Source organism: Thamnophis elegans, chromosome 7, assembly GCF_009769535.1.
Source record: "Thamnophis elegans isolate rThaEle1 chromosome 7, rThaEle1.pri, whole genome shotgun sequence".
Classification (NCBI taxonomy): Eukaryota; Metazoa; Chordata; class Lepidosauria; order Squamata; family Colubridae; genus Thamnophis; species Thamnophis elegans.
The window spans coordinates 61,972,179-62,000,013 of record NC_045547.1 but is presented as its reverse complement, the minus strand read 5'-3'; the positions used below and the strand labels follow the sequence as shown (position 1 = coordinate 62,000,013).

The 27,835-nt window shown below is 38.6% G+C and overlaps 1 protein-coding gene across 1 annotated transcript; it reads right to left on the bottom strand.

Annotated features, from left to right (window-relative positions):
• Positions 1-11,169: 11,169 nt before the first annotated feature.
• Positions 11,170-23,414, bottom strand: LMOD2 (leiomodin 2). Its single transcript, XM_032221809.1, has 3 exons — positions 23,036-23,414; positions 16,344-17,870; positions 11,170-11,365 (listed from the first exon to the last, which is right to left on the bottom strand). Exons 1-3 carry the CDS (start codon positions 23,306-23,308, stop codon positions 11,339-11,341), a joined length of 1,827 nt encoding a protein of 608 aa, XP_032077700.1. The 5' UTR covers positions 23,309-23,414; the 3' UTR covers positions 11,170-11,338.
• Between the last annotated feature and the right edge of the window lie 4,421 nt (positions 23,415-27,835).

Sequence of the window (27,835 nt, the reverse complement as noted above, 5' to 3'; positions counted from 1 at the left end):
GATTAATCTCAAAATTGATGTTCTCTTCTAACAACTTTTCACTCTTTATTTTTGTTTTTCATGACATCACTACCATTCTAAGTATAAGAATGCATACATCTATATGGGATTATTTGCAGCATACAAACATCCAGAAAGTGTGACAAAAAGGAAACTGCATTTAATATTCTGGTGTGTATCAATTTAAAACAAGTTGCTGGAGAATTTTTAAAAATATTTTAACCTAAGCTTTTCTATTATAAATTCTGGGGCTATGACAACATGCTATTCCTCCTGATCTTGCCAGTCTGCTATTCTCACTCCCTGAGCTAACAGATTGTCTGTTTGGACAGGAAAGCCAGGGTGATAATGCCAGCTGCCAGCAAGAGAGTAGCTCAGATGTGGAGGATTCAATGACCCTGATTTACTAGAGGGATTGATGTGACCATCATTTAATGTTCCCTGCAGCCTTCCCCAAAGAGAACTACCAACTTTTAATCCTGGGCAGCTGATGGACAATCTAACCCGATCTGCTGTCTGGCTCTGGTATAGTTCACTCATATCCTGCAATCCATCAACTGCTCAAGTGGTTTCCCAGAAGTTTGGCAGAGCAGAGAGAAGGGCAAGATGAATTTATGCAGGAGAAGAAAATGCTTGGCAGTCTTTGTGAGTTTCTCTGAGGTTATTTTGCAAAATTGTCCAGGACTGACCTTATCTGGGCTTGGAAACTAAACAGGACTGTGCCTGGTTAGAACAGATGGAAACCTTAGGTGTGTAGTTTGAACTAAATAATAGAAAACACATAGACTCACATACAACAGCACAAACTATTTTTGTTTTCACCCAGAAAATTTCAGAGTCATGTCCCTGAAATCACTAGGACTAACTTTATTATTTTAATTTGATTTTTATCTCACCTTTATTAGTTTATAAGTAACTCAAAGTGGTGAACTTATCTGATAGCCCTTCCTCCTCCTATTTTCCCTACAACAACAACCATGTGAGATTAAGTTGGACTGAGAGAGAGTGCTAGACCCAAAATCACCCAGCTGGCTTTCATTCCTAAAGTGAATTAGAACTTACTGTTTCCTGAATTGTTCTCCAGCATCTAATCACTATACCAAACTGCCTAAGTTATGATTATTTCAGGCAAAGCTACTATGTGTGTGTGTGAGAGAAAATAACAAGATGGTAGCTGCTTCTTGTGCCATATCCATCATCGCACATTGGCCATCTTGTTGGCAATCCTATTTTTGTCAACAGCTGCATGAAAAAACACTGCTGAGTTTTGTCGAAACCATTCCCTTAGATTTTGAAGCCATGATGTTCTTCTGCCTGGGCCTCGTTTCCCTTCAATTTTTCCCTGGAGGATTAAGTGAAGGATGCCGTATCTTTCCAGGTGTCATATCACATGTCCGAAATATTCTAACTTTTGCTTTTCAATGGCTTTGGTGATTTCCTTTTCTTTCCCAGGCGGCTTATCACCTCCTCATTTGTGATTTTGTCAGCCCATTTTACATAACAGCCATCTGTAAATCCACATTTCAAATGCTTCTAATTTCTTCAATGGTTTTCTGTCAGAGACCAACTCTCTACTCCGTAGAGCAGGATAGAAAAAAATGTAACATCTGACAAGCCTGATCATGTTCAAACTTTCATGTAAATTAAAACCAAGGTACATGATCCTTTCAACTTTTTCTAGTGGTATTCCTTCCGAATTTATCAGTGGTAAATTAATAGGTTGTTTGCTGATTGCCATGATCTTGGTTTTTGAGGTTTTAAGCTTCAAGCCATATTTTTCAGATATTTCTGAGACTCTGTTGATGAGGAACTGAAGATCTTCATGCTTACTGGCAAGCAGAACTGTATCATCAGCATATCCTAAATTGTTTATCTGAACACCATTTACTTTGAGGCCAACATCAATATGGTATCTAGGGCATTGTAATCAAATCCTGGCACTTTTTATTTGCATGTGCTGTTGACCCAACAGTTATGCTTTGGATCATAGCACTACAGCACAATCCTGGGTGGGGTTTTTGCTTTGTTTATTTGTTCTTAGACAAACCAGATAAGGAGATTAACCCTCACAGTGGGACTCAGTTCAGAATAAGCATTATTTTGTGCTGTAATAGTCAATTTTTATTGCTAGGTCAGTAAGGTTTTTCTGCTTGAGACACAAGAACGAGTTAGAAGCCATATCTTCTTGCATTTGGTTTCATCCAACCATGCTTTCAAGTTTTTGCAGAGAAATTTTAAGTGATTCACCCAAGTTACGCCCTTCTCTGGAAGTCTGCAGTCAAAGAATGATTTATTCCAAGGAATGTCTAACTTTCAGCGTAGATCTCACCACATATCAACAGGCTCAACTCCTTCCTATAAGATTAACCCTGCCAAAATGCAATTTTAATAATGAAGAAGACAGACTTGACCAATAATTATGAATTACCAACTTCTTTAGGGCAGTTCCTTGACTTAGCCAGGTTCCTATGATTCCCAACCTTTTCTGCAGTCTTATTTAATGTTATGGTCTATTCTACAGATGCATAAATTTGCCAAGAATTAGTTTATAGGAGAAAGAGCTAAATAACCACTATTAGTCTGAAATTCCCACCTGAATCAGATCTAAGGGCAATCTAAACTTCCATTTTCAAAGATAGCCACATGGGTGGTTCAAGATTGTATAAAATCTATTGTTTTTGATCAATTTGCTTTGCAGATTCCATCAACATTGCCTTTCTTACTGAGGCTTTCTGGCTGCAGATCAAGAGCCCATGAAATTTTCAAAGAACCCTAGCTATGAAAGAAGTGCAATTATTTAAAAATATTGATATTTTCAGCCTTGAAACAATAAGACAACGATTTAAAACAAGATCCCCTTTCTTGATTTCCCCAATAGACTCTTGTTCCTTTTTTCCCCCCACTAGTGAATTTTGGCCACTTATTTCAGCTACCTGGAATGAATTCTATTTGATGCATCTGTGCAATATTCATGTAATTGATTGTTCATAAAAATTTGCAGAACTTGTTTGTTTGTTTGTTGTCACTAGACCAAAAATTGGATATCAAATTTGCAGATGACACCAAGCTAGCAGGAATAGCCAACACTCCAGAAGATAGGCTAAAAATACAGAAGGATCTTGACAAACTTGAACATTGGACACTATCTAATAAAATGAATTTCAATGGTGAAAAGAGTAAGGTTCTACATTTAGGCAACAAAAACAAAATGCACAGGTACCGTATAGGTGGTACCTTGCTCAACAGTAGTAACTGTGAAAGGAATCCTAGTGGACAACCATTTAAATATGAGCCAGAAGTGTGCAGCAGCTGCCAAAAAGCCAACACAGTTCTAGGCTGCATAAACAGAGGGATAGAATCAAGATCACGTGAAGTGTTAATACCACTATATAATGCCTTGGTAAGGCCACACTTGGAATACTGCATTCAGTTTTGGTCACCACGATGTAGAAAAGATGTGGAGACTCTAGAAAGAGTGCAGAGAAGAGCAACAAAGATGATTAGGGGACTGGAGACTAAAACATATGAAGAACGGTTGCAGGAACTGGGTATCTCTAGTTTAATAGAAAGAAGGATCAGGGAAGACATGATAGCAGTGTTCCAATATCTCAGCGGTTATCACAAAGAAGAGGGAGTCAAACTATTCTCCAAGGCACCTGAGTGTAGAACAAGAAGCAATGGGTGGAAACTAATCAAGGAGAGAAGCAACTTAGAACTGAGGAGAAATTTCCTGACAATTAGAACAATTAATCAGTGGAACAGCTTGCCTCCAGAAGTTGTGAATGCCCCAACACTGGAAGTCTTTAAGAAGATGTTGGATAGCCATTTGTCTGAAATGGTATAGGGTTTCCTGCCTAGGCAGGGGGTTGGACTAGAAGACCTCCAAGGTCCCTTCCAATTCTGCTATTGTATTGTATTGGATATGAGATTTTATCCAAAGTGGTGAGCAAAAAAAGGAACATAATGTCCCCATTATAACCCTTATTAATTGTGAACCAATTTGAATCTCTGCCAGGATGTCACAGCAGCTGTTATTGGATCATTGCTACAAGTATGACAACTAGCAGCACTGCATAGTCCAAGAACAAGATACAGAATTTAGTCATCTTTGTGCACAATTTTCTATGAACAGCTGTGCTGTCATTTTAGAGGCTATGAGTTCTTCCAAGAAACCCAAGGACAGCACTTCAGATATGACCTTTCGTTTTTATTCTACTCTAGCCAAGGTTCTAATTTTGTGCTATCTATTTTACATCATTGGAAAGAAGAGGAAAAAAGAATCTACTTTGTTACAGCCTAATGATATACCAGTAATGCCTTTTATCAATCTGGAAACTTTCCCTGTGTGTTTGAGTGGAAAAGTGGCCAGCAGAATGAATAACAAAGGGACTTGAGCTGTCAAACACTTCTAACCTTAGGATGGTCCCAAGCTCTGAGTGCAAATGAAAATGCAGCTGAGAGATCTTCACTGTGCACCTATCTCACATTCTCATATCACACAGAATTAGCAACTAAAAGTAAATATAAAGTAATATTTATTCAATTTATATAGCTGCCCAACCCACATTCATGACTCAAAACTAATAGTCTAGCTAGCAAAGAGTCTGTTGATCCAATTGGGAGGTAGATTTCCAGGTTACAGGTAGTCCTCAATTTATGACCAAAATTGGGATCAGAATGTCCATTGCTAAGCAATGCAGTCATTGACTTGTATCCAATTTTATGACCTTTTCCCCAATAGTTGTTAAGCAAATCACCGTGTTCTTAATTGAATCATATGTAGTTGGTAAGTAAATCTGGCTTCCCCCATTGACTTTGTTTGTTGGAAACCCTCAGGGAAGGTGTTCTGACCTAGGCTTCCCAAAAGCACGAAGCTGACTCCTCGTGCCAATAAAACCCCTTTTATTTAGTTTAAAGTGAATTCCTCTCCAGCAAAGTCCCAGCCAACAGTCGTTCAAGAGATTTCACAACCACAGACCCTTATCAGGCTTGGAGAGTTGCCAGGCCAATATCTTCCAAACGCCACACTGTAGCAGCAATTACTTGGCAAGAAGTCAGGAACAGATCTTCACTCTAATGAATTGAACTAATTGCCTCCTGCAAAGTCCCCTCTCCTTTCACTCCACTTTATTCCCTATAGGAGGAGCCATTCACCTTCACCTGTGGCTTTCCTCCCGAGTCGGTCCTTGTTCCCAACTGTTCCCTTCTCCTGCCAGCTCTGTGCATGTACACATTGGGAACAGGCTCCAGCTGTTCTTCTGCACCACTGATATCTGACTCTGAAGGCAACTGATAACTGTCAGATGGCCCTGGCCCCATCTCTGCCTCCAATGCAGAGCACTCATCAGAGTCTCCCCCAGATTTGAGGACTGGCTCAACCTCCTCACTGTCTGAGTCTGCCACTAGCTCCACTGGCCGTTAGCTAGCCACAACAGAAGGCTGCAAATGGCGACCCCATGAATGGAAGATATTGCAGCTTAATTACCTGAATTTTGATCATGTGACCACAGGGATGCTGCAAAAACCATTAAGTTTGAGGATTGGTCTTTAACCACTTTTTAAAGCACTGCTGTAAGTTTGAACTGTCATTGAAAAAATGGTTATAGTTCCAGTATTCTGAATATTGCTACATACATTAATTTTATTTAGTAGATTTCAAGCATAGAAGGACTTGCAGGTCAATAAAACAAAGGTAGCAAGTGACAGCAGGGAGCTAACCTTCGTGGAACTTGTAAAACGTTAAGCAGGATTGGATCTCATTAGTATTTGGATTAGACACCCTCAGAAAGAGTTTGCACTTGGGAAAAAAAAAACACTTCTGAAGAAGACAATGGCAAACTCCTTCCATGTCGCTGCCAAAAAAATGGCCATGAGCATGTTGAAATCAACTTGAGGAAAACTTGACTATTGTTAAAGGAAGACTAACTAAGGTTTGTTGCCCTGATAATCAAAATCATTAGTTTGAACAATCACACTAGAAATCTTATTAAAGCACTGAAAAATATTCTCTTATGCAAATATATGTTAGACTAGTACAACTTTACAAATATAGTCCTTAACAATGTTTATTAGAATTTAGTATTCAAAAGTACAGTACTTTTCATAATTATGGTTAGTAAGATCATATTTCATGCACATCATATTCATTTAAATTGGATTGTGATTTTAAATGGCAAAAAAATTCTCTTCTTTTCAGGTTATCTTCTCGGCTGGGACTGTATTTTCGGTATAAAATGGGAATTATGTCTTATCCAAAGCGACCAGCTGTGTCACATGGCTCAAGAATATTTTGTCTAAGATAGATACAAGTAGTCCTCGCTTACCAACTACAATAAGAACTAGTAACTCCATCACTAAGCAGTGCGGTTGTTAAGCATATGACTGTGATTTGCAACTTCCTGCTGGCTTAGTCATTGACTTTGCTTGTTGGATGCTGCTGTGAAGGTTGCGAATGGTGATCATGTGACTGTAGGACTCTGAGTTGGTTGACAAGAATGTGACTGTAAGGATGCTATGACAGTTACAACTTCAAGAGGCAGTCATAAATCTCTCTTTTCAGTGCTAACTAAGTACAAGCAGTCACTGAACAAGTAATCATCAGTACTACTTGTATTGCATTGATCCACAATGGTGAGCAGTAAATTCCTCTGAATACACTTGGACTTAAATGTATAAATAATGTAGGATCAACCTGATGCTGCTACTCTTTTTGCTTAATCCTGCATCAATAATGCAATCTAGCTAAGTATCTGCATTGGACAGATAGAAGAATGAAAGGAAACATAAAAGTGTATTGCAATACTGTATTCTTTAGAAGTTCTTATCTTTAAAAACCAAAAGGCTTTCAGTATGCTAAACCTTCTAATTGTATGCTGCTGACATGCATTTTGTGTTCTTTCAACAAATAACGCTGAATTTGTGGGAAGTTTCTGTGTGCTTGAGGGCAGAGGAGGGCAACTTTTTGTTGTAGCTTTATAGGCTACAAATGTGGAAAGAAAAGGAGATTTAGGTGCTTTTATTGAATTTGCAAATACTTTTCCTCTAGTTTTCTCCTAATCACAGGAATGACTCAAAGAATAATAAGCGGCAGCAGGAGCACCTCTGAAATATTTCCTCCAACCGCATTTGTTTCCAAACTATTGATCACAGAAAAGGTACAGTGAAAGCATGTACTTTTGCAGCCTCTTTGTATTCCCAAATTAGTTTTTCTATAATTACACACTTAGTTACACAATTTCCCCGCACCTCTCCTGGAGATTAAAATAACCAAAAGAATTCAGTTTAGTTAGTCCTCATGTTATGATAGTAATTGGGACTGCAATTTATGTCTAAGCAATACAGTCTTAAAGCATGATGGTAGATGATGGCATTGCTTAACAATGGCATTCCCAGCAATCCTGGTTGCCATTGTAACTCAAAGATTGTGCTGGTCATTAAGAGAGAATCTCCTGTGACTGGAGTCAAGCAGCTGGTGGGAAGAGTTTTGAGTAGATGGGAGAGTGCTGCAGGCTGATGCTTCTGTCTGCAAGTGAACAGAATGGTTCTATAAAGCAGGGGTTTCCAACCTTGGTCACTTTAAGACTTGAGGACTTCAACTCCCAGAATTCCCCAGCCAGCCATTATGGCTGGGGAATTCTGGGAGTTGAAATCCAAAAGGCTTAAAGTAGCCAAGGTTGGAGACCTCTATTATAGATCCCTGGGTTCTTGTATTTCATAGTGAGGCTGGGAGGGAGAGGGGGGGGAGCAGTGGGAACTAGTTAGAGAAGCAACTTACAACTTTTCCATCTGGCTTCTGAATTGGCTTTGCTTGTGGGAAGGCAGCAGGGAAGATCGCAAATGGAGATCAGGTAACTTGCTATAACGTCATAATCACAAGCCGGGCTCTAGAGCACCCAGATTATGATCACATGACTACAGATACACTGGGTAGTCAGAGAACTGGTTGTAAGTCGCCCTCATTCAGCAGCTTTGTAACTTTGAATGGTTGCTGAATGAACAGTTGTTACCCAAAGACTCATATTCTTGAAAAATTGAAATTCATGAAAGTTTCACAATGAGTTCAAGGAGGGAATCATTTGTAGCTTCTGCAATGTGGATGTGGCTTTGGCATTAAACAGCTTACATGTTTTCAATAGCAAGCATGCTTTGAACGGCAACATTGGGGTTTTTTTACATGTTTTTAGTGATGCCTACTTAACTATGGTTTTTCACCATATATGTATTATTTTATGGATAGCAAATCCATCTTAAATATCTATTTTTCCATCTGCATTACATGGATTATAATAATTCAGAGTTGGGCAGCTTAGAAATTTAATATCATCATCATCATCATCATCATCATCATCATCATCATCATCATCATCATCATCAGTCTTCCAAAGTGGTTACTGTATATACTCGAGTATAAGCCTAGTTTTTCAGCCCACTTTTTGGGCTGAAAAAAGCCGCCTCGGCTTATACTCGAGTCAGTGAAAAATTTGCCCGAAATGGAGGAGAAAAAGGGGCGGGGCCATGCCGCTGGGTGACACTCGTGAATGGCCCAGTGCCCCTGTGAGTTTCCCCTCCCTCTGTGTCAGTTTGCCGCGCAGCGCGCACCGCACCATCCCCCCTCCTCACGTTCTAATGTAATGCAGGGCTGTCTTACGATTCCCCTTCCTCCCCCTCCTGCCGCTCTGCAACGATGTCCCACCTCCTCCTTGTTATGGCAAGCAGCCACATAGCGATGTTCCACCTCCTCTGGTACAGTGATCCAATGATAGGAATCACTGTGCCGTGTGTCATAGGAGGCGGGACATCGCTCCCGCGGCTGCACGGGACATCATCATCACAGCGGGACATCAGCATCATGAGGTGAGTGAAGTATTTCATTGAATACACCGCTAGTTTACTGTTTTTCTTTGAAATAAATATTAAAAAACATTATTGGTATCTATTTTTATTTTTGAAATTTACCGGTAGCTGCTGCATTTCCCACCCTAGGCTTATACTCGAGTCAATAACTTTTCCAGTTTTTTGTGGTAAAATTAGGTGCCTCGGCTTATATTCGGGTCGGCCTATACTCGAGTATATACGGTAAAAGGATCTGGCATCTAGTAAACATGGTTTATTTGTTGGGTATAAGGTTATTTCTTATTCAGGGTCTTATTAATGCAGTACTGTATAGCCACAGTTATATTGGCACAGTTATATTGATTGATTGTTTATTATGTACTTGGTTTCTCACCAAGGCTTATACGCGTCTCCAACCAAAAATGACTCTGAGAAGATCAAATTCCTTTCTGGCCATGACTCCACTTGATCTTCCAAGCTGTGAGTCCAAGGTAACTTGCTCTGTGAGCTGCACTGGCTCCCGATCGGTCTCCAAACGCGCTTCAAGGTGCTGGTCATTACCTTTAAAACCCTGCATGGCTTAGGGCCTGGATATCTATGGGATCGTCTTCTGCCACATACCTTCCAGCGACTGATAAGATCTCACAGAGTGGGCCTTCTCCGGGTGCCATCAACTAGACAATGTAGTTTGGCGGCTCCTCGGGGGAGAGCCTTCTCTGTAGCTCCTCCAGCCCTATGGAACGATCTACCTCCAGAGATCCGGACCCTCCCCACTCTCGTGGCCTTCAAAAAGTCTATTAAGACCTGGCTTTTCTGGCAGGTCTGGGGCTGTTGACCTCTTGAATGAGGTCCAGCCCCACTACGGTTGAGTGTGTTGTGCTTTTAACCTGCTTTGTTTTCTTACTTTTAAACTTTTTAGTACTTTTTAAATTGTCTTTTATGTAAGCCGCCCGGAGTCCTTCGGGATTGGGCGGCATATAAGTTTATTAAACTTCAAATTTCAAATCTCTGCATGGGAGCTCATCTATGAAAGATGGGATTCTACTGTGATCCAATGACTTCTATAATGAAGGTCTGGCTGGAATTGACTGTAAACCTCACCCACCAATGTTCTTATGGTCTCCTGTTTAGGTCTCTTGGAATGGACATGCACAGTATAACCTGATATTACTGGCATATATCCAGTGTGTATACTGGATACTCACCTCATCTTGATGGATGATCTTTGTCAGTGACTTCGTGTAAATATTAACCTGGAGAGGGAAAGCTGCCAAGCCCTGTCAAACATGTCATAATGAGCAGACCAAGAAGAACCATTGGAAGCAATATATCTCATATGCAATCCTTATAGGCAGCCCAGAAGGGACAATGATACGAAAGGCCATTAAATATCATAATTCTCTCTAGGTCAAAGGGAAATAGAAAAATGGTAAAATTAACTTGCTAGTACAATTTTATCCAGCACAGTCTACAACAAAATCTCTGGAATGTTTCATCCATGTGTCCTCAGTCATTAGATATCCACAATGTCCAATCATCAATCTTGTTAATCCCACTTGTGAAATGAAATTCTTCTTCTTCTTATGAAACGTGTGCTAATATGACAGACTATAGCAAGGCTCTACTTGATTGGGGAAACTAGCTCTTGAATTTTATAGCTGCTGTTTATAACTGCTACCATACACACAGAGCATGGCACCAAGCATTTCTAGCCCTTTTCATGTAATGATCATAACACGCAGAGATGATATTCAACAGGTTCTGACCAGTTCTGGAGAACCTGTAGTGGAAATTTTGAGTAGTTCAGAGAACTGGTAAATACCACCTGTGACTGGCCTTGCAGCCATCTATTCTCTGCCTCCCGAGTCCCAGCTGATAAGAGGAAATGGGGATTTTTCAGTAACCTTCCCCTGGAGTGGGGTGGGAATGGAAATTTTACAGTATCCTTCCCCTGCCATGCCCACCAAGCCATGACCACAGAACTGGTAGTAAAAATGTTTGAATCCCACACAAATACTCACCAAATCTTCAGCCTTGAAAGATTCTTCTCAGATTAACACTTAGTACTCCTTAACCCATATAATAGTTTCCACAACAAACCAAGACAAATACTGTTTTTTTTTTCCACTTGGAAACTTAAAACACATTTATTGCAAATGTATAATGCAGGCAAAGAAACACAGATAATTGAACAGGTGCTTTTTTTTTTAATAGAAAGGACATGTTCCATGAAGTGCTACTTGATATCAACATAAATAACTACATAAACTAGTTCTTCAGAGGAATCTTATTAAATTAAAAAAGTACTCTCATTATTTACAAAAACACTGTTGAAGTCTCAAAGTATTGCTTGAAGTTTCAAAGGCACTTTTTATTTATGTCTCAAATCTAAGAATGCACTTTGAAGTGGTTTACATCAACCCATTTTATCATTGTAGAATGATTGAGTTGAGTACCTCTCTTTGAGAATTTGTACAAATCTTCATTTCATTGTGTTGTCTGACATTTACCGCAGAGCTTCTGGGATTTCCACCTAAAAAGAAAGATGTTTTGCTTAAATTAGGAACATGAGCTAGAATTGAAAGAATAAATCATCTAAGTAGTGAAAAAACCACGTTTCAATGTCCTATTGCACTGTGTATTGTAATAGTAAAGACATATAGATGTTTTAGATATGTATTGGGCTTCATGGCAAGGATGTAAAACAATGTGATCTCAAAGTGAGCATATGTGATAAAAAATTAGAATCCCTGCTGAGAGGTGAGGAGATGCAGCAAAATGTATATCTGAAGTTGCATAAGTTGATTCACTCCTTAAAACTCATTAAGTCCCCTCTTAAATTGAGGACTTTTCCATCCATTATTGCAGGGGTCTCCAGACTTGGCATCCTTAAAACTTGTGGGCTTCAACTCCCTGAATTTCTCAGCCAGTAGGGCTGGTTGAGGAATTCTGGGATGAACTCCATAAGTCTTAAAGTTGCCAAGTTTTGAGGCCCCTGCCCAGAATGGCCCTTATGATCTGCAAAAATCATGGTAGGTATGTCCCTTTGAATAACATAATTCTAATTCTCTTTATGCTTTTCAAAAGTAGGCCCCAAAGTTTGGGCCAGAGCTTCTACAGTGGGTTTGGCTTGGCTAATCTGCAGAGGGCATTGAAGTATTTAACAGATGAAATGGGCATTTTATACATCTCAACTCTCCTCTTCAGATTGAGGTTGATTTTTCCCATGGAAAGTTAAAGTCAAAATAAATGCTTCAAGTTAAAAGGACCTTTGTACTTAGAATCCCTCCTGAAACATACATACCAGTAATGCATTGCAGGCGGTACGCCCCAGTACGGGCATACCAGAGCCTGCCTGGAGCACCTGGTACCTTTCCCATATGGTGCTCCGGAGGGCCCACCCACCTGCCTGAGCTTCTTACCTGTCCTGTAAGCCTTTGGCACTTCTGCGCATGCACATGGCGCGCATGGCCCCTGCGTGATGCTCCACCAAGCAGCTAGAGTGTCGCGGAGGCTTGTGGAGGCGTCACAGGCAGGTACGACGCATGTGCATGCCACGCACGTCCTTATGACTGACGCCAGGCCCGTTCCAACCGTACCGGTTGGAATGGGAACCAGAGCCCACCACTGATATATACATACATGCATGCATACATGCATGCATACATACATACATACATATCTGCCTTCACACCAGATCATCAACTACACTCCTCCAGTGTAACCAATAGCTAAGATAACTTTTTAAAAAACGATTTAAAGTTTGAAGTTAATACAAAATATTCTAATATGTAAAATTGAATCATTGTTATATAGTTTTTAAAATATACTCTCCCATTGTTTGCCTTTTCTTTTCTTATACCTCTTTTCCTTTCCTTCCTTTCCCTCCTTTCTAAATATTTTTGATAAATAAATAATATTTACCTTATAGTAAGCTGGACAGCCAATAAATTTTATAAATAAGTATTTTTTTATAAATAAATAAATATTTATTTCTGTTGTACTGGAAAAAAAGTGACTCTAGGCTACAAAGAATTTCCTCATTCTTTCCCCTAAATTAAGCTGTTATTAAAGCAAGTATACTTAATTCCAATGTATATTTGGGTTATATGATGAATTCATTACTTTTTCAGGTACACATTGTTGTTTATCTGTACAAATGCAAACAACAAAACTAAGTAAATGTTGGATCACTGATGGAATGTTACAATGTAGATCAACCTAAAGTTAAAATAGACAGGATTTCTGAGCTGATTCTTTTAATATTACATTTCCCTTAAAAAGGTAAGTAGGCACACAATTAAAATCAGATCTTCCTTTTGTATTACCTTTTTGGATATCTATCAATTACTCAGGGGTGGTTTCCTGCTGACATTACAACTAGTTCGGTGCCAAAAAAATTTGTGCGCACACAGAAGTGCACATTTGCAGGAGGCAGGAGCTGACGTCGCAACGATACAATGAGCGATCTCAGAGCTCCAAGATTGTAGTCGATACTTTTGTCGCGGGGCGGTCCATTTGGACATAAACTGTCCCGAAGAGACGGTGACAGGGAAGAGTACGTCTTGCTGATCTCAGGGACACCGCAAAGTCCCTGATTGATTCAAGAGAATCTCTTCTTGTCGGCGACATAAGCACAGCCCCAAGCTATTGAAAATATAAATTATAATGTGGTAAAACCTGATGGAAAAGTGGAAGATATCTAGCAAATGAAAAAAGTGGAAGCTAGAGTCCTAAAAACCCAGGGGAAAAATGAAGAAAGAGGCAAGATAATTGTGGATATTGACAGTGAACTGAATGTGGTTGGAGATGGAAAGAGTGGAACATGGAAAGGGAAGATAGATGGTAAGGCGCTCTATTCCACATTTCAAGCTATAGAAGAAGAAAAAAGAGAAGAATTGATGGACAAGGAGAGAAACTTTGTCAAAAGCACTACTGATAACCAAAGATAAGCTGATTAAAGATGCTGATGGAGGTTCTCGAGATTTTACAAGATATGTAACAAGCAACAAGCTGTGAAGAGAAGTCCACACAAATTTGATTAAGGAAATAACTAGAAGACTAATTCCACAAATGGCAAAAGAAATAGGACTACACTATTACTGGAAAGACACAGGTTGAGATATGGGAATTAATAATAAAACACTAGTTAAATGTAGTCAAAATTAGAGCATTATGTTAAAAATGAAGTGATAATGGATAAAGCTAGATAAATAATTGATAGTGCATATCATAATATAATAATGTCCACATACATATTGGTTGATAAGGGGAAATTTGGTATGAATTTTAAATGGTGACCATGAAAGGAAGTTTAAAAACTCTGTTATGTATGAAAGCCTATAACACAACAGTGATAATAATGTTATAATTGTATTGACATGATAAAAGGGAAATTGGACATAAATTGGAACTAATAATAAAGTACTAGTTAAATGTAGTTAAAATTAGAGCATTATGTTAAAAATGAAGTGATAATGGATAAAGCTAGATAAATAATTGATAGCAATAACAATGTACACATGTGTATTGGTTTGATAAGAGGAAATTTGGTATAAATTTAAATGGTGACCATGAAAGGAAGTTTAAAAACACTGTTATGTATGAAAACTTATAATATAACAATGATAATAATGTAATATTGTATTGACATGATAAAAGGGAAATTGGATATAAATTGTAAACAGTGATTAAGAAAAGAGATCCAAAAATTTTGTTATCAGACATAATTAATTTTTATTTTGAATGTGTCATAAAGATATAATGTTGCTGGAGGATATTGAAAATAGATAATATAATGCCATTATGTGGTTTTGTTTTAAATTTTGGAATGTTTGTTATAAAGGGACGTTAAAACAACTATAGTCATACGAAGGATGAAGTATAATATAGTAATATATATAAATATATTGGATGTAAAATATACAATTTGATATGAATCATAGGTGATGACTGTGGAAGAGATGCACAAAAGTTTTTTGTAACCAATTGACACACTTTTTACAATTTGTAATGGAAGATGTTTTTATAGTGTTTGTTGTGTCTTGTTTGTTTGTCTTTATTCAAAAATAAAAAAAATAAAAAAGAAGTGCATATTTGCACTTAAAAAGGTCTGCGCATGCACACACCATTAAAAAAGGGGGGATTTCATTTTTTCAATGAAGATTGTTCTGCGCATGTGCAGAACAGAAAATAAAGATGATAGCACCCAGGATAGAACTGGTGTCCGGCCGAGTTACTACCTATTCGGCTGAACAGGTCCAAACTGATAGGAACCCACCTCTGCAACCACTTTAGCACATTAGACATGAATATCTATACTGACATATAAGTGTCCTCCTTGTAGAATTGATCACCCATAGGAAGGTGGGGAGGAGGGTTGTTTTGTTTTCACATCCTGTTACTCTAACATTATCTTTCCAATTAGAGAAGCTGGCATACATGATGTGTGAGGCATTTTCCCAAATCAATTGTGTGAGAGCTCTTACAAATGCCAAATTCCATCATCCTTAATTTGGGGTGATCTGCTAATATAAGAAATATGATTGAACAAAAATAATTTCCCCTGTACAATTTCAAAAATGCAAATCGCTTTTGAACCACAATAAAGATTAAATATTACTAATTGTATTAGAAATTCAGGTTGTTCAGTAAAGGTTGATTGGTTATGTGCTATAAGGTCATTTTGAAAGCCCACCTATTAGATATTAGATTTGTTCTTGTCACTTTACAATATGAATGTCATTAGAACTGCGTGAAATAGGTGGAATGATCAACTCCATAGCAGTTTAAGACACCCCAAAAGACTATAAGTTGCAAAATTCCTCCATTTGTATGATTTGGGGGGGGGACACTACTCCATTTTCTTTTCACTGAGCAGTTGTCTTATCTGAGGGACTAGAAATGGTTTGCTTCATATTCATGTTAAACACTGAGGTTCCATCCTATCTTTAAATCTAATGAGGATGACAAGATTTCATGAGCCTTGAATGTCTGGCTGTAATTAAGATTTCTCTCTTGTGAACCAAATTAACTGCCCTATCTTTAAAAGCTAGTTCACTTTAAGACAGAAAATTGAATCAAATAATAAAGTAGGATGGAAGTGGGAATCAAGAATGAATCTAAAGATGAGTAGACCTCTTATTTAGCAGAAAAGTTATTTTTCAGCCCAAAGGAGAAATGTGAAAGAATAGCAATGAGAAATCAATGATTTGTAGGAGCAGTGTAATTTTGTTTCATATAAAAAAATGCCAGCTGAGAGGGCTTGAGAGGCCGTTCAGTAAGAAGGTCTGTCTATGGAGATCCTTCTTGAGGCTTCTTATCTATCAAGATGACTTCACTACCCGTGCTCAATTCCTACAAATTCCCAGAGGCAAGTTAAGGAAGTACTTTCTCTTTTTCAACACAGTGATAAAAAATTTATCACCTTATAGATTACCCTTTGAAAAAACTGTGATTATCTACCAACTTGCTTCCAGTTCTAAATCAGCTCCTGAAATTACATTACTTACCCGCCTTAGCTGCTTTATATTACTTCCACGGATTGCCTCCATAAGATCACTGTGGAGTGATCTTACTGGGGTAGAAGGTCGGCTTGAAGGACGTGACCCTTCTTCTGATACATTGTCTGGGATGGACTTTAATGAATTTTTAATTTCTTTTAATATTGTATTCTCATATTGTTTGTTTTTCTTGCTTTTTTTCTTCTTCTGCTTATTTTGTAGACCCCTCTTGGCACTTTCCTGCTGTTTTATAACCTCAGCAATATTCCTGGTGGGTGCTTTTTTCTCTACAACTATTTGAGGAGGAGGAGGTGGTGGCGGAATAAGAGGAGGAGGAGGAGGTGGTGGTGGAGGAGGAGGAGGTGGTGCAGTTGGTGGCGGAGGTGGTGATTGTGATGGGAATGGAGATTGGTTTTTAATAGCAGTGGCTTTCTTTAAAATCTTTGGAGAAGGCATAGGTGACCTTTTGGGAGGTGAAAGCTGGTTTTGAGGAGCTGAAATTTTCTTAGAAGTCTTTGGAGAAGACCAAGGTGAATTTCTAGGAGATGAATACGGTGAAGAACCAGGAGTTCCCTTCTGCAATGCTTTGTTCTTTGGATTGAGTGCTCCATCCCAACTGGACTGTTGTTCTTTCTGTTCTTGCATTCGTTTCTGTCTTTGCTTATCCATATTTCTTGTCAGAATGCTTGTCATAGTCATTCTTGGTCCAGCAAGCTCAAAGTGATAGCCTAATTTCACAATAGTAGTATTGTCCCTTAAAAGTTTAACCATGTCCATTTCAGCCTGACTGCCCATTATGTGCCTTTGGTTATGGAATCGTAATTCTGTTAAAATTTTGTTATTCTGTAAAGCCCTCATGATTGCAATAATTCCTTTGCCTGTGATAAAATTAGAATCTAGATTCAGACTCACAATGTGTTCATTCTCCTTTAGCATACCTGCAATAGCCATTGCAACACTGTCATCAGCATGAGTGTTAGCCAGATTAAAAGTCTTCACTACAGTGTTCTTCCGTAGAGCCTGAGAAAAATGTGTTAGCATCTGTGGTGTGATATTTTCAATATTGTTTAAATTTACCTCAGTAGTTTCGGTATCATTGTTCCTAACATTTTCTAATGCATCTTCAATCACTGTTGGGTTTCCACATGGATGCATGGCTCCCATCCTGTATTCCGCTTCCTTTTCATTGTGACCATTGGTAACAATTTCACTTTCATTGTAGTTTTTAAGTTTAATGTTGAGTGAAGTTTGCTTCTTAGTATTTGGAAGTTTTTCACACTCTTCAACAGATTCCTCTTCATCATCTGTACTACTTGCTTCTTCTTCTCTGTCATCTTCTTCACCCTCTTCCTCTTCCTCATATTCCTCATTGTTCTTCTCATCCTCTTCATTCTCATCCTCTTTGTCCTCTTCATCATCTTCTTCAGTGTGTGCTTCTTCAGAAATTTCACTGTTACTTCCTCTAAAATATTCTTCTTTAATTTCTTCTGACCCATCATCATCATCTTCTTCTTCTTCTTCTTCTTGCTTATAATCCTACAAGGGAATCATGGTTCAGTTATGATCAAAAGTAAATGATAAAAATATGCTTTATCTGTAAAGGTCCTCAAATTTCATTCCAATGAGCTTTCATGATGATCTTTTCCAGATAATTATTATAGAAAAATTATGCACCGTGATTATTTTTGAGAAGCCATATTCTCAAATTCAATTTTGCATAAAAATACTCAATATATTTAAGCATCTGAACACAATTTATTGAAGATATTTGAATTTAAGAATGTTGTGATTATGTGTCATAATATCTATTAGAAAGTGTTCCCAATATTACTGAGGGTTAATAGCATAATAAGTACTACTATAACCTCCATTTGCCTGTAATTGGATATTGGATATTTTCAGCAAACATCACCCTGGGGGTTCCACCACAAAACCACGTTCGACTAAAGGGCGCTCGATGAAACCGCGTAGCTGACGTCATCACAGCGCGACAACAGCGCGGAGAAAAAAGCACGCTGTAAACGCTAAGCCTAAAATTAACTCCTAAACCTAACCCCCCTAAACCTAATCCTAAACCTAACCCTAAACCTAACCCTTAACCTAACCCTAAACCTAACGCTAAACCTAACTCTTAACCTAACGCTAAACCTAATCCTAACCCTTAACCTAACCCTAACCCTAACCCTAACCCTTAACCTAACCCGAAACCTAACCCTTAACCTAACCCTAAACCTAACCCTAACCCTAACCCTTAACCTAACCCTAAACCTAATCCTAATCCTAACCCTTACCTTAACTTGAATCGGCTTGCTTTCAAAGCGCTATTTAAAGCGCCCTTCTTTCTCCACGCTCGCTGTTGTCGCCCTGTTGATGACATCAGCGACGCGCTTTAATCGGGCGTGCTTTAATTGAGCACGGTTTTGTTGTGCCACGCACCCTGGGAAGACCTAGCTACAGGTGGTAATTTTAAAATCCCCCAAAGAGAGAAAGTTAGCTTCCTCCAGGTCCACAATGTTTCTGATCTTGAGTGAGGAAAATAAGAACTGATTGGTAATTGAGTATTTTCTAAAATCTTTTACTTAGCATAATGTGTAATTCATTCATTCTTCTAATTCAAAAGGGGATAGCCTGAAATTTCATCCTGCAGAAGATCTCTTTAAGCACCGCAGAAAATCCCCAAAGAGCTAGCTCAGTGTTTATTCGTTTGTTTTTAATTTGGTCTTTTTGAATCAGTCTTGATAGCTGATGACTACACAGAGAAGTCTTTGTAGTCTTCCTGGCTACTTTTTGCAGAAATGGTTTGCCATTGCTTCCTTACTTGGGCTAAGGAAGAGTGACTGGCCCAAGGCAACCCTACTGGCTTTGTGCCTTAAAACAAGACTAGAACTCACGGTGTCCCACTTTCTAGTCTAGGCTTTTAACCCATTATATTGGCTCTGGTCGATTTTGTTACCAGACTATACTTTTTAACAAGAGTGAATTTATAGAACACAATTCATTGTAAATAAATACATTTGTTTTTAATTTGTGTATATGCCCTATTTATGGATTTTTAGCATGTCACTCGAAGTCCAGGTTAGATTTTTGGACAAGAAAAAGTTGCTCGTCCCCTTCTAATCTGTCTAGTTGTCGTCTCCACAACTAGAACAGGACAAAATCAGTACATACAATTTCAGTTGACATCTCACATAGAGAGATGTCAATGTAGAAAAAAAGCAATTGATGCTGTCAGTTTTGTTTCTTCAGTGAGTGGTTCCTAATTATGTTATTTGGATCCCTTCTTTGCTAAACTTGGATTGACTACAACACCTTTTTTTTGCTTGAATTTCACTGAAATGCTCACCATTCCCTCTCCCACGACAAAGGAAAAAAAAACTAATCCAGTCCTCTTAATTGTATAAGCAGTTTTATTTCCCAACTGCTAGCCATAGCCTCACTTTATCAGTTCTAGAACTGAAATGAGAGGGGGAAATCCTGGAATAATACAAATAGCTATATTAATAAGCATGAAAAAACCCTGATATTCAAATTCTGGATCCAGCAATTAAGCACAGCAAATTTAGATCTCCCATTGTTGCATATTCCTCTTTCAAGCTGTTACAATTAGTTTTCTTCCAACCATGCGAAGTTCCCAGATGAAAAATGGGGTATCAGCAGTATACTCAGGGCCATTAATTATGCCTAACCTGTTATTGTTCTGCTTTTTGCGGTTACACAGGCAGACACCCACAGAGTTTGTGTGTTTGTGCGTACCTGTGTGTGTGTGTTGGGATAGGGAGCTAGAATACTGTTGAACTATAAAAGAATCCATGCAGCCTTCATGCCTGCAGCGTTCGTGCTTTGTCTTTAAAGTATGAAGCATGAATTACAACCATTGGCCTTAAAAACACAGAGCAGTTTCAGAGAAGTGCCAAACAGTGTCAAGTGTAGGTTGAAATTAAGTCTAGAATTAACTGTGCTTGTACATTCCCAGTTCCAATCCAGACATAATGACTGTTGTTGCTATTTAGGTATACTGCTGAATTACATAACTCTAAATCCTGCTCTTTTCGTCATTGCTTTTTTTCATTTGGATTATAATTGTTTATTTTTACTTGTTACTGTTATTTTGTTCTGCCCTTGGGAAGTTGGGATGACCAGTAGCTATTAGTATTGACTGCATACCAACACCCTGACTCAAGCACCAGGATAAATTCCTTCAGACTGGTTCTGATAAGAATGAAACTCTATCAGTTCAGAGTTAAATAAAGACCTGTAATCTGGCTGCTGCTAGGAATGCTATTCTCTTTTTACTGGTGGTCATGTTTCATTCCAATTTTCTGCTCTAGAAAAACAATGTTTTGTTATAAAAGAAACAAATATATATATGGAAAAAATTGGTAATATTTGGCTAGCTAGAGAGACCGTATTACCTATTGTAGTTATTAGAAATCTTTTTCTTCTGGTTTAATTTATTATTGCCTAACCAAGTATTTGTAAGTTTCCTTAGATTTTGCTTCATCCCAATCTTTTGATAGACATCAGTCAACTTCTTTCTTTTCTTATTATGGCTGTTAGGGTCAGCACAGTACTGTTATGATGATATTACTGATAGAGACTGGGCTGAAATTTGAAATGCACAGCCCTTTGTTTAGGAGGTTAAAATAGGAAGAGGTGAATTTATGTCCATATTTCTTCTTAATAAAATATCTGTTGAAAGATAGATTTTCTTACTAGAGTCATTTAAGATCTCTCTTTCTTTCTATTGCAGGGGTGTAAAACTAGATTTCTTCAAGGGCCAGATCAGCATTGTAGTTCTCCTCCATGGGGCAGTGAGCGGGGGCGAAATGAGACAGACACCTCCTGCAGCACCCTGCTCGCCAAAATGGGGTTCATGGGGAGCATTTTTGCCCTCCCCCACCTCGTTTTAGTCCTCTAGCAGCACTCTGCCAGACAAAAACAGGCTATGGGGAGGCCAAAAATGGGCCGCAGGGTGGGCGTACGCAGCCCGTTTTGGCCGGCAGAAGAATTGTGGGCCCGATGTAAGCACCCCATGGGCTGGATTCGGCCTGCGGACTTTGAGTTTGACACCCCTGATCCATTGCTTGTTCATTATGTGCTATCTACCTGTAATCCTCACTTATCAACTGATCACTTAGTGACAGTTCAAAATTACAACAGACTTCACAGTTCCAAAACTCCGATGGCCGCATACACATTGTGATCACATGATTACACTTTGGGCAGTTGGCAACTGGCTTGCATTTACTTTTTATGGCTATTTGCAGTGTTCTACAGTCATGTGACCATGATTTTTGCTAGTTTCTAGTATTTACTTCAGGTTTATGGCAAAAAATGAGCTTAGATAAAATGGATTTGTTTAAAAACTGTGGCATTTGCTTAATGACCTCTGCAAAAAAGGTTGTGAAATTGAACATATAGTGAACCACTTAACAATTTCTAGCTGTAGTTCTGGGCTCAGTTTTGGTCATTAGTTGAAGACTACCTCTATGTATCTATCATTCTCTCTGCCTTTTATCTACTGTATCTACCTACCTATCTACTTGTCTCACCAATCATCTATCATAAATGTCAAGCAGTTATTTGTACAATTTTTATTTATTATTTATTTGATTACTATAGTTGCCCATCTCAACAAGCGGCTCTGGGTGGCATACCTGTTTTGATTGGAATACTTTTTAGCATGTTAGAAGCTGCAGTGCTCCTTCCCATATCATTTTAATAATGTGCTCTGGACCTTTTTCTGAGTTTATAAAGCTTGTATTATGAATTTTCTTTAAAAACTTTGGATTTGGGGATTTGGAGACAGAATGGGAGGGATAAGGGGAAGGGAAAGGAGAAGGAATGGACAGAAAGTTGATAGAGACTGGTTGATACATTAAAAAAAACAATTTTCAACATATACTTGCATTGTCCTCACTTTGTTATAGAAGCAAATATTTGAAGTGCAGACTTTTGCATGCCACTTTCTTAACTTCTACCACCTTTCTACAATTTGAAATCCTGGAAAATATGATGTACAAAATAATAGAAAGAAGTAGATTCAAGTTAGCATGCATATCGCCACAGGCCCTCATCACATGAATTATTTGAAAATCTAAATAAGGCTCTTAAATATTCAGGTCCTCTCCATGTATATAATAATAATACATGAAAGACAGCCAATAATTAGCATCTTCCCTTGAGTCATCATTTTGTACTAGCTTCTGTTGCTGGAATTCAGGGTTTCCCTTAAAGCAGATTAAATGCTATGAGTCTGAAATGTGGTAGGACACATCTGTTGTAGCACAATGCTAAACAGAATTTGATATTATATGTGTAACTGAATCTGAGATATGAGTGAGACGTTTAGCAAAAACACATAATCAGTCCAACTGTGGCCATCAGTACTTCTCAGCTTGTGCTTTGATGACGTTTTTGGATGTTCCTTCAAGTAAAAAGAATATTTGTATATAAAAAGAAATCTTCACAGGGTAAACTAGCATCCTGGGAAGCAGAGTTCTGAAGCAATGAATTCATTGGGATGATAATTTAATAGCACAGAGGAAGAAAATGTATATCACCCTACAACTCCTATACATTTAATAAAGCTTCTCTCTTGATCTATTTACATTTTAGTTTAATGGAAAATACAGAGCAAGGAAACCATTCTACTGAATAAGAGTTATTTCTGGGCCAAATTAATGTAGTTACTCTCCTACCTGTTCACACGCCCCCATTCTCTCTTTTTCCAGAAGTTTTTTAGTCTCCCTTTCCCAGTAGGCCATCAGTGCTTCCCGGCTAAAAGTTCCTGTGGGAGTTTTCTCTGTTAGACTCTTTTGCCTATGCCCCACAGGAAGGCTCCGGTCAGGCTCAATATCCTCCAACTCTTTCTCCAGCTCCTTCAGCTCCTCATCAGTAAGAGAAGAAAGGAGTTCATCTTCATCCAGCTCTTCATATTTACTAAGCTCTCGCCTGTAGCCAAAACCAGACATGGTCCCTTCTGTTATGAGGCTGATATAAAGTTGAAACTACAATGCAGCATTCACAGAGACTGAAACCAAGGCGCCTTCATCTGCTTTGGTTGGCAAATGTTCACCCGCACAGTAACTGCAGCACCTTTTAAAAATATTCCTAGGGGGTTGCGACAATGCACGGAAGGATGAAAGCATGCTCTGTTTTAAGCATCAGACGTCAGCAAGAGTTGAGCAGAAAGAATGTCCCAATGCACCAGTGTCTTATGTCTCTTAAACACAGGGATTACTGACACGCTGACAGGAACCATATTTAGAGTGGCTTGATAAAGGGAAAATGAATGCTCATCTGTAGATTTAGAAGCCCAGGAAAATAGTTGTTCATAAAGCAATATAAAGCTTACTTTGACACACAAGACTTTGTATCTACCCAAGCAACAAAGACCAGGTAACGAAAGGGGTGCTTTGTTCAGCATGATTAAGATCATTCCAAAGTGGGACAAAATATTTTCTTAGCTGGGCCACCCCTCCTTTTCATAGCCCAATAGTAAGAGAATGGATAATAACTGTTCAGCTTGAGATTTACTAATTTTGATAATTTTAAGATGGAAATAGGTAAATCTTAAAAATAGGAAAATCCATGTTCCCTGTATTATGGAATAGGTCACTAAATTAGGCAAGGATTTAAACATAAAAATATAGTAACTCAGGTACAATATATTTTTTTCTTTTAAAAATATCAAGATATGGAAGTAAATCTGAATTTGACAACTGGTCTTTTTTGAAATTGTTAAAGATGCATAACGGGACAACAATATTGCTATGATAGAAATCATTTTGTACGGATGGACTTGCTACTTAAAAATATCTTATATGAAAGGACATAATGTGCATTTCCCTGCATTAATCTGAAAATTAAAAATAAGTGGGGGTTGGAAGTGCCTGCATTTCTGTGAATATTTTGTGGTTCTTAGATTCTAAGCATTATCAGTGGAATAATTAAATACAAGTTTTGAGAAAAATGCCCATGGTTTAATTATTTCAATTAGTTTCAACTATGTTTGACTCTCAGGTGCACTGTGTTCTGAGTCTGCTTTTCTGTCTTTTTCATACAAATATACAGTCAATATAAGGCATTAGTAATAGGCTAAATGATTTTCCTGTAATTGCAGATTCTCTAAATAACACTGAAAGGGTTGCATACATTTAATTAGATTAAGCAAACATCTGTAGCAGCAGTATTAAATGGTGGTTGACTACACTTGATTTGTTTATAAAGACTTTCATCTTTCTTTTTTAAAACATACATACAAGAATCTGGATTATATTTAAACATGAGGTAACCCATGGCTCATATACATTGCTGTCATTTTTCTGACTCTCACAATCCAATATTTGTATTAATTTTCTGTGAAGTTTGATTAGAGCCTGATTTTTAAACGGGCAAATTGCTTTGGTCCATATAGTTCACAGAGAGGTTTAATTTTTATTCTGTTGTTTTGTGCAGGTATCTGGATGCCTACAACTGCAGAGCAAAATTCTAGAGAAACAAGATATTGGCAGCTATTAGAAATAGCGTATAAAAGAAAAGACGATGAGATGTAATAGAATCATGAGTAAAACAATACAATATCATTTAAATGACAATAAATATATTAATGTGCTCCAGCTAGAAGAATGCTAATAGTAGTAAACATTCTTCTGTTTATTGGTAAATTCTTTGAAATGCATAGGCTTGTTGGCATCATTCAAATTGGAGTTGTTAAGTATAACAGTTACCTAAGGTGGTGATGTCTTCTTAAAGTAAAGTAAACATAAGCCTAGTCCAAAATTGTAAAAAAAAGAAGAAGCTATTTCTATGTTGACAGATGGTGTTCTGGAGATAGCTATTTTTGTGTTGGAACAATGAGTATGGCTCCTTCGTTCCTGCCTGGAACAAATTTCCCTTAAGTTGGCAGAGTGATCTGGTTTCAAAAAGATGAATGCAATTTTAAGATACATTCAAAATCCCATTGCAAAAATGTCAAAATATCACATAACCGTGTTTTCCTCTGCTTCACACAGACCTCATCTGGAGTTTTAACACAACTTTCTGTATCACAAGTTTCATAAAACTAAATATAAATAGCAAGGGTGAAATCAACTTACCTTCGCTATTGGTTTGCAAATGTGAGTGCACATGCCACCTCTGCACATGCACAAGACCTCCCGTGCATGCGCAGAGCGTAAAAAATGGGACGTGATGACGTCCAGGCAAGTGGGAGGAGCCTCCTGCCGCCACTGCTACTGGTTCGCCCAAAATGGATAGAACCACTGAATAGATACATCTTTGGAGAAAGAGTGACACTACAGAGAACATGTCATAGGGAGGAAAGTTGGAGGAAGAGGTTATATTCAACAGGTAGAAGAGAAAGCTAAATGAGGCTCTGATAAAACTGTCCAACAGAGATTTTGCTTGTTGCAGGCAATGAGTGAAAAATGGATCAAATGGACATACTATTCTGTGAGGGTAATTTTCACTTAAATATTAGAAGAAAGAAAAGTGAAATGCCTCACATGGTCATTGTAGTCAGATCAATTTTCCCAATCAAGTAGGAACACACCCTCTTGATCAAGAAGCTAAAGTTGACCTTCAGATTAAAAACAGAAGTAGATAGGCATCTGAAAAAGAAAGAATAATAGTAACAAAGGCATTCAATTATCTTCACATAGACTAGGAAAATGCACGTCCTTGACTTGATATGGAAACCTAATTTCTAGATATCCTTAATGATTATACTGTGAACAGTGGTGGGTTTCAATTTATTTTACTATTGATTCGCTCGTGTGCTCATACCGCCTGATGTGGGGTGAACCGGCAGAAGCCCACCTCTGGCTGTGAAACATCTACCCTGGAGCCAACATCAGATTGATCATAAATAATGCCCTGTGATGACTCCCCCAGAAACCTCCCCAGATACTTCTCCAGATATGAGTTCAGAGGAGGATGAACTAGTTTTGGGCATATCAGGAGAAGAGTTGGTCAATGGCTCCAAGCAGCCAACTGAGAGGGAATTGGCTGAAGCACAGCTGCAGTAGGACGGTCCTGAGACTTTTGGGTATGGGGGGAAGCGCACAGCTGCAGCTGGTCAGCAATGAGGAAGAGGAACTGCCTTCTGCACCTGATCCAAGAACACATAGGGCAGAAAAAAGGCATAAGCAGCAACGATCAGCCTGATTACTCATGAGGAGGCAGTCTCAGTCCTCTTGATGGGCTGCACCAGAAGCTGGCTATGCGTTTTCTGATCGTTGTGATTCCTGCTTTGCTTTGGATTGTCACTGTGCCTTGACTTGGATTGTGTCCTGTGAAGATTTGTGTATCATGGATTTAATTTTGCCTGGTGGACTTATCTTATTTGGAAAACTTTCAAGTGCCTTGAAGACTCATTGGCCATTGCTCTGTGGACTAGCATTGGTCTGCTTTTGGCTCTTCCTTGCTGCACAGTCCTTCACCAGCTATCTCAATGTCCATCATTCTGGATGTCAGTCTGCTCTGATCTCTCACCCAGGTACCCCCACTCACCCAGCTCATGTCATTTCCACTGTCCTCTGGGGTGTCTGGCGCCCCTCTGGTCATTGGCTTGCCCACTTGCGTCAGTTAGTTCACTGCCATTGCATCTATCACCCCTTCTGGTCACTCACTCACCTAATCATCTGGGTCAGCTTCCTTCACTGTCTCCTCTCCCCTTTCCAGATTCTAGCCACCTCTCTCCTCCCAAAGTCTTCCCACCAAAACCTGATGGGAAACCTGAATCTCCTCTTCTCTTTTTCCCATCTCTTCCTCCCTCAGCTGACGCTCCAGAGCTCCAGGCCCCTCACCACTATATAGATATTAATGTATGATGATGTTTGTGTCTATACACCTTTGAATACATTCAACTAGCAGATGATAAGATGGAAAGCTGTTGTCATGAACTGGTAACTGGATAAAAGAAACTGATTTGAAATAAATGGACATTCTGGCATGATGTCAAAGTGGAGTTCATCGAATTTCAGGGTTGATACTGGTGTTTGTTAATTTGCTGTGGGTAACTAGTGAAGATCCTGTTTGTTGAAGGTGCCAAATTTTCAAAGTAGTTAAATTCAAAATACATCTCCAAACTGGTAAACTCAGCTTTATTATGGCAAAACTAGTTTATTGTGAAGTAGTATGTATACATATGTAGGAGCAGTATGATGACACTTGCCTTCCATTCAGAAGGTTGAGAATTTGATCCTAATAGCAGCAGATGTTTCTCTGCTAGGGCACAAAGAAAAAATATGTACTGTGAACTTTGCATAGCATCAAGAAGGGCATCCGGCCAGTAAATGCTCAGCTCCATCCAGTGGTCCTGATTCTAGCCTGAATTAAGGGATTACAGAGCCATTAGTATGTATATGAATGGGTCCACTGCACTATATCTATGTATGTGTATGTATGTATCAGAGGTGGGTTCCTATTGGTTCGGACCGATTTGGCTGAACCGGTAGTGGTTTGCCGGCCTGGATTGCCAGAACCAGCAGTGACCC